The sequence below is a fragment of the Rhipicephalus sanguineus genome, chromosome 4, assembly GCF_013339695.2.
Source record: "Rhipicephalus sanguineus isolate Rsan-2018 chromosome 4, BIME_Rsan_1.4, whole genome shotgun sequence".
Lineage (NCBI taxonomy): Eukaryota > Metazoa > Arthropoda > Arachnida > Ixodida > Ixodidae > Rhipicephalus > Rhipicephalus sanguineus.
The window spans coordinates 125,182,764-125,202,575 of NC_051179.1; the positions used below are offsets into that span (position 1 = coordinate 125,182,764).

At 47.1% G+C, this 19,812-nt stretch overlaps 1 protein-coding gene across 2 annotated transcripts in view; it reads left to right on the forward strand.

Moving 5' to 3' along the window:
• Nucleotides 1-1,225: 1,225 nt before the first annotated feature.
• Nucleotides 1,226-19,812, forward strand: part of LOC119390641 (uncharacterized) — a 124,373-nt gene continuing 105,786 nt past the window's right edge. For both annotated transcript variants that reach the window (XM_037658250.2, XM_049414905.1), the window contains exon 1: nt 1,226-1,672. In XM_037658250.2, coding sequence (XP_037514178.2) covers nt 1,636-1,672 — 37 coding nt within the window. In that variant the 5' untranslated portion in view covers nt 1,226-1,635. The remainder of the gene's footprint in view (nt 1,673-19,812) is intronic.

The following is a 19,812-nucleotide window of genomic DNA, read 5'->3' on the forward strand; positions in this document are numbered from 1 at the left end:
GGCAAGTTGGTGGTTGTAAGTTCGCGTCTTCGCTACATAACAATAATTACACTCCCAGGTTTCCGGGCACCCAAATACCCCATAAACTGGACGGGAGGATGACCGCCCCTATAGCTCAATGCACATTTTAAATTTTTTGCGCTGCCTTCTGCGTTTTGGTAGAGGTCGGGACGACCGGTATTGCCAGGATGAAAGCCTCCGAAATCAAGAGGCGTTTCGTGGCCTTTCCGCTAGGGGAAGGGCGCATGCGCCGTGAGAAAGGCGGGCTGATAGAGCATCGGACGCGTTATCTGACGGCCGTAGGTTGGGTCCCTACCGGCGGCAAGTTGTCTTTTCGTAAACTTTAATGTCTTTACATTTATACCATAATTACCACATTACTGTTAAAGACTAAAAATAATGCCCCTGTGCTTTCCTTTGATTCATTGTCTGTTCGATTTATTAGGTTGGACATAACATAGAAAACTAGCCCTTGATCAATTCTCCTTCCTTCGGTAATTACTCTCCGTACTTCTCACGCAAATAATTTGTGATCAACGCGACCAGCGCAATGAACCAATAACATTCACCGTTGCAAGAAAATAAAATAAACGTCACTTTTTCATACTTTGGGTTTCACGGATCCCTCGAATATATGGTTCATAAAGTAAAGTATGAGGTGATGTCTAGTGCCATATCCTGCGTTTACGGCGGTACATTTTTAGCGCTAAGTGTTTCTCCCTGCGCGCCTGTCCTACAAATTCCCCCTGGAAGAGACATCAACTACCTCATATCTGTCCTTTATTTATAACGGCTTAGTTCTCAGTAGAAAACGAGAAACAGCGCGAACATCAGGACAGACAAGGGCTAAGCGCTGACTCACAGCGCTTAGTCTCCGTCATGTTGATCACGCTGTTTCTTGTTTTCTATGGACATGCACCAAGGGCCCAAATAAGCTGTCTAGTTAATTCTCTATTTATCTTGAGGTTCATGTTACAGCGCAAACACCTAGGACACCCCACATTGCAAGGACGCGATACACACAAGCGCTGACTAACGGCTGCTTTATTCCTTCATACGTCAATGCATAATATAAGCTCAAGGCAACACAACCGCACCTGCGCACACAAATCTAGATCTAATAAAAAAAAAGCTTTTCGAGTAGATCTATTGTTGTGTGCGCACGTGCGGCTGCGCTTATTTCGGTTTGTATATTCACTGACGTATGAAGGGATAAAGCAGTTGTTAGGCAGCGCTTGTGTGTGTCGTGTGTTTTGTACGTGGGTTGTCTTAAATGTTTGTGCTATTACTTTAACCTCAGGATTATGTACCAAGTAGGTCCAACTGAAGTTTCATCGAAGGTCTCTATTCAAATGGCTACATCTTCTGGAATTGTGGTGGATTGGGCTTAAAACTATGTTATGTCGTTTACTTCTCTCTTTAGCTCGCCTAGTTGAAATAATCGTTCGCCGTAGCGCTGCTGCGTGCTATTTTCCTCTGGCCACTAGCGATTACTTTGTTGCAGAAAGCATTCGAAGCGGCACGAGGTACTCCCTCGTAGCCAAACAGCTGTTGAAAGCACGCGGTTGCTCGACCTTCATCTCTGTCCAGCAGGGAATAATAACATTGTGCGCACGTTGGCCTTCGATATGAGACATGAACAACGCTACGTTCGTGGACGATATTTCTGAAGGTAAGATAATTCCTTCGAGCTTATTGTTCGATTGCATTTGACGTAGCACAAAAGTTACGTTGACAATTAGTTGGCATGAGCATTTTGACTATATTATTATGGAGTTAACCGCATGCTTAGATATTTATGCCGTGATTTTATAGCTGCGCCCTGTACTGCTGTTTGTGCGTTTTGCTGGTTTGCTTCACTAAACAAATGTCCATCGCATTTTCTCTAGTACCTGCTCCTTCTCTGCACGGCGGCTCATATCACCTAACTTATTGGCAGTCTTGCAAACAATGTTAATACAAGGGATGTGCGAATAGACAAATTTCATCTCCAATCGAATTCGAATCGAGTAGTGCCGAATAGTAGCCAAAAATATCGAATATCGAATCGATTATCGAGTACAAAAGATTTTAATGAAAATTGAAAGAAAAAAACAAAGAAGTGAAATCTGACCATGTCCTCGAGCACATAACTCGGTTAGTGACTGTTACATATAGCCTACAAATTGCTATGCAGAAACAGAAGCTGTTCAACATCACCTGACTTCAGGATCTCTCGCCATGATGTCACGGTGTTTTCTGCCGTTTAAAGCGTGCTCTCACTTGGCAACTCGGTAGCAGGGGTGGCAAGGAATCGCAAAGCAATTTTGGCGATTCCTGGATAAAGTCCAGTCCAAGCTCTTTCCAGCATTTCAAGGGATCATCTTTTCATGAAATCAGGGGCTCATTTGGGCTACTTTTTAAGCTCTCGGCTAAATGGTCTGCGCATAGTGTGGCGGTTATTTTCTGACGCTAGCAGTTTTGCAGCCTCCCTGACTGTTCACTGGCCTTTTTTCTGGATCCATGAGATGCGAAAATGACATAATCTCCTTGAAAATAAACGTTCGCTGGTTTTTTAACCAGCATATCAGGAGAAAGTTTTAACGAAATGCCTCCTGTTACGACGTTAGCGTTAGTTTTAGACACCCTCCTTACAATGTTGCACCTTTATCGCGTTTTAGATATTCGTCATGTCGAATTATTCGAAACTTCGAATACTAGCTATTCGAAATTCGAATCGAATTATTCGATTAGGTATTATTCGACTGGAATTCGAAACTCGAACATTCCCACACCCTTAGTTAATACCTTGTCTATTTCCCAGTTTCCATGGCCTATGCAATAAGTAATAGACGTATGAAATACCGTTCAAGCGTTCAGCAAAATTGACAACAGCAACGCGAGGATAGCCGACTGCAAATAGGCGCGTAGCCTGCTAATTAACGCTGGCGCTATTCTCGTGCACAGATGATTTGGTGAGAGAGGCCCGAAGGCGCGACATGAAGATTGCGTTTGTTTTACCACCTTAAAATCCCTGGATGCAAAGTTTAGCAGCAGCTATGAATATGTAGGGAAGTACTTTCAGCACAGGTGGTTCTCCTGAAACGTCATATAAATACGTAAAGTTTGTATTATGACGCTCCGACACAATTCTTTGGTAAACTTCAACCCTCCCCCCGTCGCAGTAGTTTGTTCGCATACTGAGGATTCAAATTCGTCACTACGCCAAAAAATCAAGTAATCGTCATAGTAACGAAATACCGTAATAATAGTCGCCTAAGGCGTCCCTTAAGGATTTGTCAATTTTCCTGTGGTATATAAAAAGACATGTGCAACCTGAGAGCCAATGCAGATTCCTAATTTTTGCACAATAATGTATTCCCTCCAACAAGCCAATGTCTACATTCCCCCCTCCCCCCCCCAAAAAAAAAACAGCCGTAGAAAGCAACACCCATTTTCGAAGGAGACCGATTGTGGCAATTATTGTTACAACTAATACAGTGTCTAACAAAATATAATGATCCGTCGTGCGGCAGGAAGTAAAAAAAGTCTTCGATATACGTACTGCGTGAGCCCACTTGTTAAGACTCTGTATCAAACCTACCCCCGCAAACAAAACTTCTTTGTTCATTTATATCTTTACGGTAGTGATCGTCCTACGTAACAGAGACACAGCTGGACTGGTGGGCGGGCGATTTTCTCTTTGAGCCGGAATGTAAACGCTTGCGCATTTAAAACTGCGCATCCTTCCGAATTTCCTAGTGTCAGAAACTGAACATGCGCCTATTAATTAGGCATGCAAAAAGGGTTGGAAAGACTTAGTGAAGGTGAGAATTTCTGCTGATAACTAGCTACATTTTCTTTCTCTGAAGTAATTGCTCCAAAATAATTCTCTTTCTTGAGCGCATTCGCCCAAAAGAACTGTTTTCAGGTGAGCGATTTATCTTCTTAGCATTACAGACGATCTTATCGATTTTATGTCCATATCTGGAGGGCGACAGCTCTTTGCTTAACTACCGATGAAATCTGTTTTACAGCCTAAATTCTCTTTTTTTTTTCGTGGCACGTCAAGCATTTTCTTGGAGGCGAAATTTTTGAGACCCGCGTACTTAGATTTAGGTGCACGTTAAAGAACCCTAGGTGGTCGAAATTTCCGAAGCCCTCCAACACGGACTCCCTCATAATCATACCGTGGTTTTGGGACGTTAAACCCCAGATATTATTATTATTGAAGCGTTTTCTGAAAGCACACGGCCTGGAGTAATTGTTTTTTTAAATAACCTTCTTCACCTGATACTACGGGGTAAGTGCTCTCTCCGTAAAATTCTTCACCAAGACGGTCGGGTGCAACCGAGAAAGTTATCTTTAGTATGAGATATGCGATTTGCTTGTCTCATACGCAAATCAAATACGCATTCTGAGCAGCGAATGCTGCAACCTTGCCACCCCTTCCCCAGTGACTGACGCCGCTGCACTGTCGTTCAAGTTTTTGGCTGTGCTGTATATCAGCAGGTCGCAGATAGGCTCCTCTTGTCTTCACAGGCTACTCTTTAAAAGGGCCCTGCAACACGTTTTCAGCATGGTCAGGAAACGCTGCCGATCGGTAGTCGAGGCTCCTGAGAAGCTGTGAGCCAAACGTTATAGCGTAGCACGCGGCCTGGCGCTCGCAATTAATTACCAGAGTCAGCCAGAGACTGATTGCTCTGATCTGGACAAATGATGCCATAAACACAAATAACTACGCCATAAACAAAAAGCTCACGGCCATTGGCAGATCTGAGCACTGTGAGCTGCACAGTTACCGCGGCCGCCGCGGGATGCCGCGACGTGTCCGCGCACTCGCTCGCGATCACACTGAAAAAAGCCGTGCGTTCTAAGAAAAAACAATTCGGCAGATCCCGCGCACTGTGAAAATCGATGTAGTACGAAGCAGCCAGCAAAGAAATGCATACATTGCCTTTTTGGTTTTGGGGCAAGTGAAGTCATCCATGTCACGAAATCTAGTTCACCATGTATCGCATGTTTGTCATGCATGCATGCATGCACAATCTGCCATATACCATGCTAATGAAACATATATTCTAGCATATTGTCACTTGTTCGTGACGTTGACGAAGGCAGCAGTCTGCGTGTTCAAGACAAAACTCTTTAAACTTGTGCCCTGGAAACAAAAAGTCGAACTACAAGCAATACGCGCTGTATACACTCATAGCGGCGAATAGAGCGTCAGCCGTGGATAATCTAATTTGCGGTAAAGCGCATCCTCATTTACACATGCGGCATCGAAGGTTCTAGCGTTATCGTTGGCGCTTGCGAGAGCCCTCGAAGAAACTTTACTATTCGCGTCATGTGTGTAATCTTAGAAGAATGATCTTAGGCAATCGCGAAGCTTCCCGAACATTGCGACGCGAGCTGCATCGAGCGTTGCTAACAAGTTTTGTGCGTGAAACTCGAATACATCAACATTAAGGAAGAAATGGGTGAGGCACTGCCCCCCTCTGAAAAAGCATCGCCCCGATGCGTAAGACAAAACATGGAAGTATGTAAAAAAAATGCATGCAACACGAATGAACAGCAGTAAAGCAAGTAAAGCCACAGTCCTGAGGTTCATTACCGCGCAAACGGCTTGAGGCGCACGACATGAACGACTTCAGGTCGTGCGCTGCGCCGCTGAGGGTTTGTGATGCCGTCCAGAACAACCTTGCAGTCCAGTGCGCCGAGACGCCGAAGCAGTTTGTATGGCCCGAAGTATCGCCGAAGAAGTTTTTCATTAAGCTCTCGTCGGCGTATCGTTGCCCAGACGGAGACACCGTCACCTTGTTGGTATTCCATGTGGCGTCGCCGAAGATTATAGAGACGGCTGTCGATCCTCTTCTGGTTCTTGATGCGCTGGCGGGCGAGCTGTCGAGCTTCTTCGGCACGTTGCAAGTGAGCGGCGACGTCGAGAATGTCTTCGTCGCTGGTAGCAGGCAGCATCGCGTTGAGCGTCGTTGCCGGGCTCCTTCCGTAGACCAAGTTTTAGGGCGTCATCTGCGTCATTTCTTGTATGCCCCTGTTGTAAGCGATGGTCACATACGGAAGGATGGCATCCCACGTCTTCTGTTCGACGTCGACGTAGTACAGGGCCAGCATGGTGGCGATGGTCTTATTTAGACGCTCAGTGAAGCCATTGGTCTGCGGGTGGTAGGCTGTGGTCCGGCGGTGATTGTTTGGCTGTATCTCGCGATCACATGAGTTAGATCAGAACTCAATGCCGTACCTCTGTCAGTGATGAGGACCCGTGGGGCGCCATGACGCAGGAAGATGTTCTCAACGAAGAACTTGGCTACCCCGGCGGCACTGCCTTTGGGCAGGGCCCTTGTCTCGGCGTAGCGGTTGAGGTAATCGGTAGCCATGATGATCCATTTGTTTCCCGAAGTCGACGTCGGGAACGGCCCCAGCAAGTTCATCCCGATTTGCTGGAACGGCCGGCGAGCTGGTTTGATGGGCTGTAGAAATCCGGCTGGCCTGGTCGGCTGTGTCTTCCGTCGCTGGCTATCTCGGCAAGTCTTTACGTAATGAGTGACGTCGGCAGTCAGACGAGGCTAGTAGTACTTTTATTGTATACTCGCGAGAGTGCGGCAAAATCTATGGTGTCCAGCCGTTGGGTCTTCGTGTAAAGCTTTCAGAACCTCTGGACGTAACGCTGATGGTATAACCAGAGGTAGCCGGCTCGAAGTAGCGATAAAATGTGCTTTAGCAGGACGCCGTTCTGCAAGAAAAACGACGCCAGTCCTCGCTTGAATACCTTTGGAACAGCTTCAGTCTTGCCTTCGAGATATGCCACAAGGCCCGTAAGTTCCGGGTCGGCCAGGTGTAGTTCAGCGAGGTCGTAGGCACTTATGGTTCCCAAGAAGTAGTTCTCTCCTGGTCGTCCTGCAAAGGCGAGTCGACGGGGGCGCGAGACAGGCAGTCGGTGTCGGGGTGCTTCCATCGGGACACGTAAACAACGGTAATTTCGACTTCCTGAAGACTCAGAGTCCACCGTGCAAGGCGACCTGAAGTGTCCTTCAAGTTAGCTAGCCAACACAAGGCGTGATGGTCGCTCACAACACTGAAGGGCCTGCCGTAAAGTAAGAGGCGAAACTTTGAGGTAGCACAGAGATGATGGCAAGGCACTCCTTTTCTGTCGTCGAGTGATTAGATTCGGCCTTCAAAAATGACCGGCTAGCGTAAGAAGCCATGACCCTTTCTCGACCTTCCGTCTGTTGTACAAGGAAAGAAGATGGGTTTTAAAGGGACCCTGAAACGGTTTTTGAAGTTATGTCAGCGTTTAGGCAAGAGCATTCCCAAATCATTCGCACTAGAAATTAAGCGACGCTCCGTGTACCAATGCTGCTACGGACAATTATATCTATACTCTCCTCCTCACCACTGCCTTGCACCATCAACTCACAGACATGCTGGCATTGCCGGCGATCGCAGCGCTCTCATGAGCGCACTCGATAGTTTGTGCTTCGCCCAGCCATGGCCTCCGATATCGCGCGCCGACAGGTTGCGCGCAATCTCGGAGGCCCAGTGTGCCCGGCAGCACGCCGTCTGGCAACAAAGACAAAGCTCGCGGAGTGGTTGGTATCTGCTCCAAGAGGTGCCGCCACACTACCAGCCGATCTTATTTTATTCTCCTGTACGGCGACAACCTGTAAAACCATGCGGACAAACAAAAAGAATTCGAGAACGATCACCGATAAGCGTAAACTCGGGCAATGTGGTTGTGTCCTCAGGGGTGAAGTTACAGCCGCAGACACGTGAATCGTGGCGTTCAACGGATAGCGATAGCACGACGCTCATTGCAGCGACGAGCTCAAGGGATTCCGCTCGCCAGATGCCTCACAAACATAGCACGATGTCGCAGCTTTTCAATTCACCAATTGTTAGATATGTGGTACACAACACGGCTAGGACAATTCATTGTGTCCAAGAAAAGAAACCTCGATATAAACACTGTCGCTCAGCTCACGTGAACACGGAGCACGTTGTAACACAGGGAGACGACGCTCGCTGCCCACAGGAGGTTCAGCGACGTGGACTGAACATGTCCAATTTAGATCAGCCGCCTGCGTGACGTCGCGCTTCCAAGACGACGCGCAGTGAAAGTGGGCGGTTTGAAAACGCGTTTGGCTGAGCCGCTGTGATCGGTGGCGATTCGCAGCTTTAAAGCCTTGTAATAAATTACACAGCTCACGCACAGAGCTTAAATCGGTCTGTAAATGATCCTTAGGACTTGCTCAACCGGCCCAATGTGTTCGTACAAAATCATCAAAACCATTTCGGGGTCCCTTTAATACACGCGGATGACATTGTTGTTAGCAGACAGTCAGAGACATATTCAAATCCTCGCGAATTGATGCGCAGAGGACGGTGAGGCTCTTGGATTAATGAGAACTAACAGACAGTATTACCAAGGAAAGTATAGGAGATGTTATTTGTAACAATTGGGATATAAATGGGAAGAAAGAAAAGTTGACGAAGACGTAGCTTGCCGCCATCAGGTACCGAACCTGCGACCTTCGAATACCGCGTCCGATGCTCTGTCACTGAGCTACGGCGGCGGTCATCCTTCCGTCCACTTTATAGGGTGTATATGTGCATTTAAACCTAGGAGTGTTAGTCAGCGCCGATCGCAGCCATGGCGGCGAGTATGGAACACTGTTTTTCGGGCATTCATGTTTCTTCCGTTATGATGCGGTGCTTAGCAAGGGGCGTTTGTCGGACCCGCGATGCCGACGAGAAACAGCCCTTGCATTTCTGCAGAAGGCATCGGGGATGTTGCTGTTGGCGTGCGTGTGAGACTTGGGTTGACGTCGAAGGATGGTTCAGGTATTGCGGTCGTCGTTTCAGCTCGTCAGAACCTGAAAATGCAAACGCACCGCTAATGGCTACGATTTCCTCGATGTATGCAATCGTCGTGCCCATAGGCGAGCGCGCTGGGAGGGGCAAGGGGGCAACCCCCACCCCCCCGCCTTGTTACTTACGAGGGCAGGGGGCGCAATGTCTTCCCCATCATCATCATCATCATCATCAGCCTGTCTACGCCCACTGCAGGGCAAAGGCCTCTCCCATGTTCCGCCAATCAACCCGGTCCTGTGCTTTCTGTTGCCACGTTATACCTGCAAACTTCTTAATCTCATCTACCCACCTAATTTTCTGCCTTCCCCTCAGGCGTTTGCCCTCTCTTGGAATCCAGTCAGTTACCCTTAATGACCACCGGTTATCCTGCCGACGTGCTACGTCTTCCCCATACTATGACCCAATAGGAGGCGGGGCGGCGATACGGAGGCGGGGGCTCTGCGCCCCCCCCCCCCCCCGAAGGGCGACCCTGCGTACTCCTATGGTTGTGCCCCAGCTCAGGTGTCCACATTCTTGGCTGAAGTTCGTTAGCATCACACTTCCTTTTCCTTCATGCAACCGAGTAATGCCTCTTGCGACGCTAATGTCACGGTCTAGCATCAAACGCCGATCGCTCTCGATGACACCTTCGATGTCTTCAGCTTTTTCAGTGCCGAAGTGAATTATGACGCTAGAGCAAGGCGGAATGGTCGCTCCATCCTCGAGCACATTCAGGGCACGTTGACATGAGTTTCCATCCGGCGGTGTCGTTTTGTCCGACGATAGACTTGTCGACTCCGTTCTGAAGTCGATGACGGAGCCGTGATGGTTTAAGAAGTCCACGCCCAGTATGACGTCAGTCATCAAAATTTCATTATTTTACAGAGCACTTAATCAGTAGAAGTTAAACCAAAAATCAACAGCCTGCCCCCAAGGAAACAAGACAAGGAAGATTCCACGAAGACAAGACTGAAGAGCTACCACTTTCAAGATTCAGTACCGAAGATTAAACTCTGACACATGTTAGCAGCAAGAAATCAATGTAACATGAACAGTAGTTTTTTTTTTTTTTTGTCGGCTACTCTGGGTTGGAGTCCCCTTCTCCTTCCCCTCCAAAATTTAACTTGGCTCTGCCCTGTTCATTTTTCTTTTCTCATTGGCATTGCCTGCTATATTATTATGGTGCAGGCCGAGGTTTTGTTTTTATTTTATTTGTTTTTTTCTTTTTCATACCTCACAATAAAGAAAGTATGACGTCTCTGGAGCAATGTTGTAGGATTAGGAAGCTCGCAGGGTAATTCCGATTATAGATGGTGACTCTTGCTGTGCAGACTGCAGTCGGTGTTATTAGATGGCCTCCAGCGGTCTGGATTTCGGGGCCTTCCCAGGCAGTCTTCATTTTCTTCTGCTTCTTAGCGAACGGCCCACTGACGACGCAATAGTCGGAAGGCCTTTACACTGATAGCGGCGAACAGAGCGTTAGCCGTCGATAATCAGATTTGCGGTAAGACGCGTCTTCATTTATAAATGCAGCATCGAAAGTACTAGCGTTATCCGCCTCGGTGGTCTAGTGGTTATGGCGCTCGACTGCTGGCCTGCAGGTCGCGGGATCGAATGCCGGCTGCGGCGGCCACATTTTCAAAGGAGGCGAAAATGCTTGAGGCCCGTGTGCTTAGATTCAGGTACACGTACAGGAACCCCAAGCGGTCGAAATTTCCGGAGCCCTCCACTACGGCGTCTCTCATAATCATAGCGTGGTTTTGGGACGTTAAACCTCAACAATTATTATTATACTATTAAGCTTTTAGCGTTATCGTTAGCGCTTGCAAGAGCTCTCGAATAAACTTGACTATTCGCGCCCTGCGCGTAATCTTAACAGAAAGATGTCCGAAAATCGCGAAGCTTCCCAAACAATGCTACGCGATCTGCGCCGAGCGTTGCTACAACATTTTGTGGGTGAAATTCGAATACATCAACACAAAGGAAGAAACGGGCGCACAATGTACAATGCATGCCCTGCCACTTATATTCATCACGCACTCATCTGATGCCATATCAGCTTTGGTATATATCCAGCTACTAAAACGGCCGGAAGCGCACCAAGACAGTGTCATGTAAATCATGCCGTACATGACATCCATGATAAGATTTGCATATTAGGACCTGTCATTTATGTTCTTCATACATTCACGTCGTGCGATACCAAGGTTGGCGTGTATCAAGCTAGCGAAACGGCCGCGAGCGCACCATGAGCGTGGCATGTAGATCATTCAGTACATGACATGCATGTCATTATTTTCATGTACCACCTGTCATTTATGTTCGTCATACAGATATGTCTCATCGTACCAGTTTTGGCATATATAGATTTAGAGTAAAACCTCGGTGATACGTTCACGGCTCGTACGAATTTCGGGGTGATACGAATTTTTCTGTGCTGCCGGCCAAGGCCCATTAGCCTGCAATGTATTGGAGTACGGTTGTTGCGAACCGATTTGCACCCCGCGTCGTTTGATACGAGCGTACGCTAGCCTAGCACACAGGTAAGAATTCACAGGTGCTGCCCGCGCTGTCGTGGAAGAGGTGGCAGTCACGCGCGGGCGCGGGCATGCGCACTGCGCAACCATCAACGGTGCATCGTTGCCTCCGACATAGTGCTCGCGAATCTTGGGGGCCTTTAGGCGCCTTCGCGTTTAGATTGCAGATGACGTCGACGTCGCGCTTTTTTTTCCGACGTGTTGGCGCGTGCTCTTGTGATCGAGGCGGCAGCGTCTTTGTACTGTGTTAACACGTGCCCGTGTGGGGATCGAGAGCGTCCCCCGGCCTGGCGCCTCGTTCCCCAGCTGCCGCGCGCGTGCCGGCCGCGTAGCCCGGGCGCACATAGGCACCGGCAATCGCCAAGATGGCGGCCAGGGCGCCTCTTTGTCTGGGCGAGCCAAGCGTCGGCTCCGTCCCGCGCTGGCATGTCCGGGCACGCTACGCTGGCGCGCTGCGCGGGCCTACGTCACAACGCAGCGCCATTCCCCATTGGGCCGCTGGTGACATCCTCCTCTCCTACGAGCTAAGATGCGCCCGACGATTCGCTCGTGGCGGGAGATGCTCTCAGGCTAGCACGAGAGGTTGACGCGCTGCTCTAGCAGGCGGCTTCTCGTTTGTGTGCTCAACCGCTGCCCTTTGTGTGGTAGTCTTAGCGCCGCTGGCAAGCGTACTCGATCGGTCTTGCGGAGTTCCCCTTACGGCCTGCAAGCCCGTGACTGTCGTACTGTGATGCATCTTGGGTTAATAAACCCGTGTTGTTTGTTGACCTCCTGCCTCGAGTGCCTTTTCTGCGCCGTGCCGGAGAATCGACGAACCCGGCCGTAGCGTCTTTGTTCGCTGCGGCAGTGGAGAACGTCGCGTCCCTTGCCGGTCGCCTCGTAGGGTAAGCGTCTCGCAAACCTATCTCCACACCCGCCATGTCCATGCAAGCCATATCCCCGCAATGAGACGTTCTATGAAACAAGACTGAATCTTGGGCTGCGGGTCCGTCATGAAGTCCCATTAAAGGTGGACGAAGACCCCAAGAGACGAAGCGGACGGTCTTGGCAAAGGAGCTTGGCCTCTATCGTGTGCAAAGCGCATCTTAAGTCACTTTAGCCGCAGTACTCTAGTGTCATGCTGAAAAGTGTACTAAAATTAGGAAGGGGCTACTAGCGGTCACGGGGCACAACACATCTGGTTCACTAATTACCCACGCGCACATGCACCGTATATTTACGAGTACAAGTATGATCGTCGAAGTGTAAAAACTTTACTGGCGATAATTCAGAGCTGTTCATGACGTCGCTGCTGCCCTGAGAAACACTGAATCAAAACGTATGCCAACCTTCTTTTGTCGCATACTTATTTTCCATGTTTTCTGGTGATACGAATTTCGGATGATACGAATATTTTTGGTAACCCCGCGAGATTCGTATCACCGAGGTTTTACTGTATTTACACGGCCGCTAGCGCCCCGAGGCTATGTCATGAAATGCTTTTCGCGGTTTGCACGTTAGGACCTTTCACTTATGTTCGTCATACACTGTTGATGCGACATACTAAATTTGTTACATTTCAAGCTAATACAACGGCCGCGAGCGCACCATGAGCGTGGCATGTAAATCATGCCGTTCACGATTTTCATGTTATGGCCTGTCATTTATGTTCGTCATACAGTCATGCTAAGCCATACCAATTTTGCTGTAGATCCCATCAACGAAACGTCCAGGAGAGCCCAAAGTCGTAGGCAGATAGATAGATAGATAGATAGATAGATAGATAGATAGATAGATAGATAGATAGATAGATAGATAGATAGATAGATAGATAGATAGATAGATAGATAGATAGATAGATAGATAGATAGATAGATAGATAGATAGATAGATAGATAGACTGGAAATCCTAACTTGTTGCTATTTGTTTCTCACCCACCGCGGTGACCAACTGCTAACCCAGAGGTCGCAGGATCGAATCCCGGCCGCGGCCGCCCCATTTCTATAGAGGCGAAATGGTATCTTCGATTTAGGTGTACATTAAAGAACCCAGGGTCGTCGAAATTTTCGGAACCCTCGCTACGGCGTCCCTCATAATTATATCGTGGTTTTCGAACTTAAAACCCCAACAATTATTGATATCAATGCTGAATTCTAATTTAACCGTCATTCATGTCGTATGGAAATAATAAATGGAACACTATCGCGGCTTCTGTGATCGTCAGATTGACGTGACTACAAAACGCAAACATGATGTCAAGGGTCCCCAAAATATGTCACGTCATCACTACGATGTACACTAACGTGACGTCACATAGCGGCGTCATGACATGCCATCGTCGCTTGTTCAAGGGTGGGCCGATCCCGGAGGCACTGAAAAAGTATGGGTGGTGCAGAAAGCTTCCAATGCCTCCGATCCCGGAGGCAGTGCAAAACCACGTTGGTTGCAACGTTTGGGGAGAGGTGGTGGGTGGGATGTACCCCTATCAATACATAGAAGGAAAAATGGAGATGGCTTTCGTCTTCGAGTCTTCTTAGACAAATGCATAAGTTTTTGCTTTCTCGCCTTCAGATACGAAGAGCTTCATTTGCATAAGTTTTAAGGACTATAGTCTTTCTTTGGGAACTTGAACGCAGAAATTTTGGTCTGTCTGTCTTCCTGTTTATCTGTCTGTCACCTGATTCAGCCACCCGGCCAAAGTTTAAGCGCTTGCTGAACGCCCAGCCATATTGAACTAGTAGCACGGTTCATACTTGTGAACATTGTCGATCAAAAAGCAAATGTTACGCATATCTGATGCTTAACATCAAAACGTAAGTATTAGGTGGTGTGTTCCTTTGCTAGAAAATACATAGATACGTAATTCTAATGACCCTAATGTTTCATAGGCTGCGCGGAAAATGCTAGTGTTTTGGGGCTGCGCTGCAAATGCGACGCTATGAGCCAGATGCGGCGATTCAACATAGAGGAGGAGGACTCATGCAGTACGGCCGGCAGAAACACGCAGATACGCGTCCAATTTCTCGCTTTCTCGCCTTCATATACAAAGAACTTCCTTGAAAATCAGCGAAATCAATTATGCCGAACAACAATGTTTACTTGGGCAAGCAGCGCCAACACGACGGAGACGCAGGACGAGATGGACACAGGACGAGCGCTCTCTAAAATTGAAGTTTAATGAAACAAAACAGAACACTCGAGAAATGAACAGCCTATGCGCGGGAATGGTATGTCACGTGAATACCTAAGCTTGCGTACCTCGCAATCTAGCAAAAAAACGGAAGCTTGGCAATTTCTTGCACGTGACCTAAAATTACCGCGCACGCATACTGTTGGTTTCTCGAGTGTTCAGTTTTCTTTCAATAAACTTAGTTGTCAGACAGCGCTCGTCTTCTGTCTCCGTCGTGTTGCCGCTGGTTTTCCAACTATGTATCGTTTTCAACTTGCCCACCTCTCTACCTTACTGCGACATTGTTCAATTATAATTCCAAGTCCGCTTTTCCCGGGGCATTGACGAGCACAACGCTTGAACGCAAATTCCAATGGCAGTCGGACATTAACGCGCTCTTGCACCGCCTTGACGTAACCTGTATACCTATTATCTAAGAATTCTCGAATCGTAAAACGGCGCGAACATCGTTTGAATGTTCACACAGCAGCACAGTGGAATCTGCTGCCTGAACTGTCTCCTTGAATGTCCATTGCATTACAAGCAGCGAGAGATATTGCTGTCTGGATCGCGCCCATAGCCACAGATGTTTTTCGGGATGGGGGAGGGGCACTTGTTGATAACCTTGACTATTTGAGTAAAACACCTATTTTCATCAGTTACTGTTGGTGAAAACACCTACTTCAGCAAAATTTCGCCCCCCCCCCCCCCAATTCTGGTCCCGATAGTCTAGACAGCCACCGCCTTCTCGCTACAGAAAGTGCTTGGAGCCTGGACATGCTTGAACCAACATATCGTATCAGCCAACACAACATATCAGCTATCGCTGCTGTGTACTACATTTTCCCGTAGGCAACGAACAGACGCACTCTCTTTCAAATCAAATCAAATCAAATCAAATCAAATTTTATTCATTCATAACACAATGTACAACATAAGGATATACAGAAGGAGGTCCCGTAGTGTAAACTGAAATGGGACCTCCTATGCAATATTAATATTTGATTGGCAATGACAGTAACAAAGAATAGTATTATTACAAAATACAATAATAATGAGATACAGATACAAGAAAAAGATGGTGTTGTCATAAACTATGTGTCATCGATAATAAAAAAATATATAAGTGCAAATAACATAAAAAGAGAAAAAATAAAACAACAGTTTGAGGAGAGATGACAAGTCGAAAAACCAGTTATACAGAACAGTGAATGTCACATAACAAGAACTTTTTCAATTCATGGCGAAATTTATGGGTTTTTTTGGATTTTTATTAGAAATGGTAATGTATTCCACAGTTATATGGCTGCAAAGTGAACTGTTTGTTTGCCATAATTAGTTCGCACTTCGACCAGAATGAAGTTGTTATGCTGCGCGAAACGAGTTGGGTTAGTATTAAGTAAAGATGATGAATGAATTAATGACAATGATATTTCTTCACTAATTAGTTTGATAAGAAAAGTGGCGAGATTGTATTTTACAAGGGCGGCAACATCGAGAACGTTATTTTCTTGAAGTAACTGTTTAGCATTGTATGTGGGTGGACTTGACGTGATTAATCTAATTGCCCGGTTCTGAATGATTTGTAGCGGTTTTAGGTGAGTATTGTACGTGTTACCCCAGGAGGTTATGTAGTAATTAATGTGGGAGTGTACAAACGCGAAATAAAGTGAGAGTAGTACCGGTCGTGAAAAAAATTAACGTGCCCTAATGAGGATGCGTATTCCATGTGATAACTTTTTTGTTAAACGTGTTACACGGTTTTGAAATTTCAAGTTACGGTCGATGTTTACGCCTAGGTATACGCATTCTTCACTAGCTGACAATGGGTGGTTATCAATGAAAATGGGCGGAATGCACTCTGGTGATTTATTTTGTGATGAAAACACAAGAAATTGACTTTTAGAGGGATTAATTATAAGTCTATTCTTTTTACACCATCCTAGCAAGTTATGAAGGTCACTGTTAAGCCGGGTTACTACTAGTGATAGATCTTCGTCAGAATTAATGATTGTGGTGTCATCAGCATACAATATGCACTTAGAAAAAGTAAGGCAATTAGGCAAGTCATTAATATACAGTAAAAGTAGTAAGGGGCTCAAAATTGGCCCATGTGGTACACCTAAATTAGTTATTTCAGGTTTCGAATAAGCATTACATACACCAACAACCTGATACCTGTCACGGTACTGACACGAAAATTTTCATTTATCATTTTCTTGCGTCAAATGAAAGGCCAAGCTCGCAAGAACCCAGAAAAGGTACTAATAAGCGGGAGTGCACCCTGGAAAAGTAATTACGGTGTGTTTTTACAAGCTAGCGTCTGTTCCTACTCTCACAAACGGCCATTTTAAATGTTTTGGTCACGCACAAGCGGTCATTTTGGAAGTTCGGTACCCGACATCATCACAACTAGCCAGACTGCTGCGTGAAGCCACGAGAATTATTACCGGAGCCTGACGTCAAGCTAGTGTCAATGTCAGTAGGTGCGTCATGGGAAAATTAAGATATAATATGTCTCATCAGCATTTGTTAAGCTTCACACTTGCTCAGAGCCATCTCTGTGTACGGCCGACGTATATGGCAGAATAAACTCACCTTCGAAAAATGGTGCCAGTAACCATTTAAGCAGTATAAACGTAACAGCGCCAAATGACCAGTTAAGGGGGAAATTCGGCGTCTGTAACAGCGGAACGGAAGCTAAATTCTCATTGGCCACGAGGCGACGTCACGTGCGCACCTCGACACAGCAGTGCGGGAAAAGAGAACGCTTGCTGCTGCGCTGACGCAGCGGCAGTCGCCTGAGGACGTCGCCGCAACGCCACGTCACCCTCGCTGTTGCTCTGGGAAACCCGTGTGTTATCCGCGCAAGCTCTTGTGTGTGTGTGTGTGTGTGTGTGTGTGTGTGTGTGTGTGTGTGTGTGTGTGTGTGTGTGTGTGTGTGTGTGTGTGTGTGTGTGTGTGTGTGTGTGTGTGTGTGTGTGTGTGTGTGTGTGTGTGTGTGTGTGTGTGTGTGTGTGTTTACCTATTTTTGTCCAAGTCTCCGTCAATTTTTTTCTTCACTTTCCTATCTCCTTTCCTCTGTTTCTCCTCCTAACTTCCTTTCCTCTGTCTCTTCCCTCCTCCCGAAAGAGCAGGCAGGCGTTGTTCCCCTTCTGGTGGCAGTTGCCAGCTTGCTCTCTCCCTCTTTTCTCTGTGTCCTTGTGCTTGTATGTATACAAATCAAATCAAATCGGTTTCTTTCTTGCATCGCATCGGTAATCGGCATGAAAGAAAATATAGAAAATAACTATTTCGAAATCAAAAGATTCACAGGTAGCGAGATTAAGACCGCCGACCCCATGCTCTAAAACCAAGCGTCTTATCCAACAGGCTAAATTAGCGCCTCCTATAAATAGCGCATGCGCACTTTGCTTTCTGACGTCATGCTATTGGATCCAAATTTTTACGTCGACATTTTTGTCACTTTTAGCGTTTGTCACGCCGGCCAAGGGAATTTCTGTGAATGCAGCACGTGTCACAAAGCAGAGTGCACAGGCCTGCTCTCTAGGATGCGATTGCACGCGGTCGGCATCTCTCTCTCTTCCACCCCCACTGAAGAAGAGAGAGCGAGGGATACCGACCTGCTGCGCGCACTTGCCGACCTTCCTGGCCACTGCCGTTACTGTGTCTCTCGCCGCGCAGAACGTCGATAGCATGCGGCGTAAACACCGCAGCTACTATTGCTGGCTGGCTCGGGCGTTCAATCGACCGATCTCGCCACATGATTTGCGCATGCGCGAGTTTCCGGTAGCGGTGCTGCGGCCATCTTAGTTGAAGTACTCCGAGCGTAGCTGGTGCGGCTGCTTGCGGCGGGCACTAGTTATAGGGGCGTTTTGCACGAATTCTCGGCGTGTATAGAACACCTGTTGAAAGACGGTGGAGAGATTACGTTAGAAAAACTGGCCACCCTGTATACGAAGTGTCTCTCGACGGGAAGGATACCAGAATCTTGGAAGAATGCCAACATCATCTTGATCCATAAGAAAGGGGACGTCAAGGACCTGAAAAATTACAGGCCCATCAGCTTACTGCCAGTTGTCTACATGCTATTTACAAAAGTAATTGCTAACAAAATTAATGCGACATTAGAGTTCAATCAACCAAAGCAGCAGGCAGGATTTCGTACAGGCTTCTCAACAATAGACCATATTCACACTATCAACCAGGTAATAGAGAAATGCGCGGAATACAACCAACCCCTATACATAGCCTTCATAGATTAAGAGAAGGCATTTGATTCGGTGGAGACATCAGCAGTCATGCAGGCACTGCGCAATCAGGGAATCGACGAAGCCTATATAAACATAATGGAAGAAATCTACAGCGTATCTACAGCCACTATAGTCCTCCATAAAAAAGCGACACAATCCCAATAAAGGACGTACGGCAGGGAGACAGGATCTCTCCAATGCTATTCACTGCGTGTTTACAGGAGGTTTTCAGGGCCCTAGATTGGGAAGAATTAGGGATAAGAGTTAATGGAGAGTATCTCAGTAACCTGCGATTCGCTGATGACATTGCATTGATGAGTAACGCGGGAGACGTATTACAGCTCATGATTACTGAACCGGATACGGAAAGTAGAAGAGTGGGTCTGAAAATTAATATGCATAAAACTAAAGCAATGTGGAACAATTTTGGCAGAGAACAGCGCTTTGCGACAGGCGGCGAGACACTGGAAGTTGTAAAGGAGTACGTCTACTTAGGACACGTAGTAACCGCGGAGCCGAACCATGAGAGTGAAATAACTAGAAGAATAAAGATGGGATGGGGCTCATTCGGCAAGCATTATGAAATCATGAATGGTAGTCTACCACTATCCCTCAAGAGGAAGGTATATAACAGCTGCATCTTGCCGGTACTTACCTACGGAGCAGAAACCTGGAGACTTACAAAGAGGGTTCAACTTAAATTGAGGACGACGTAGCGAGCGATGGAAAGGAAAATGATTAAGAGACAGGAAGAGAGCAGAGTGGGTCAGGGTTAAGGATATCATAGATGAAATCAAGAAGAAGAAATGGATATGGGTCGGGCACGTAGCACATCGACAGGATAACCGGTGGTAATTAAGGGTAACTGACTGGATTCCAAGACATGGCAAACGCGTGAGGGGGAGACAGAAAATTAGGTGCGTAGATGAGACTAAGCAGTTTGTAGGTATAACGGAGCAGCAGAAAGCACAGGATCGGGTTGACTGACGGAACATGGGAGAGGCCTTTGTCCTGCAGTGGGCGTAG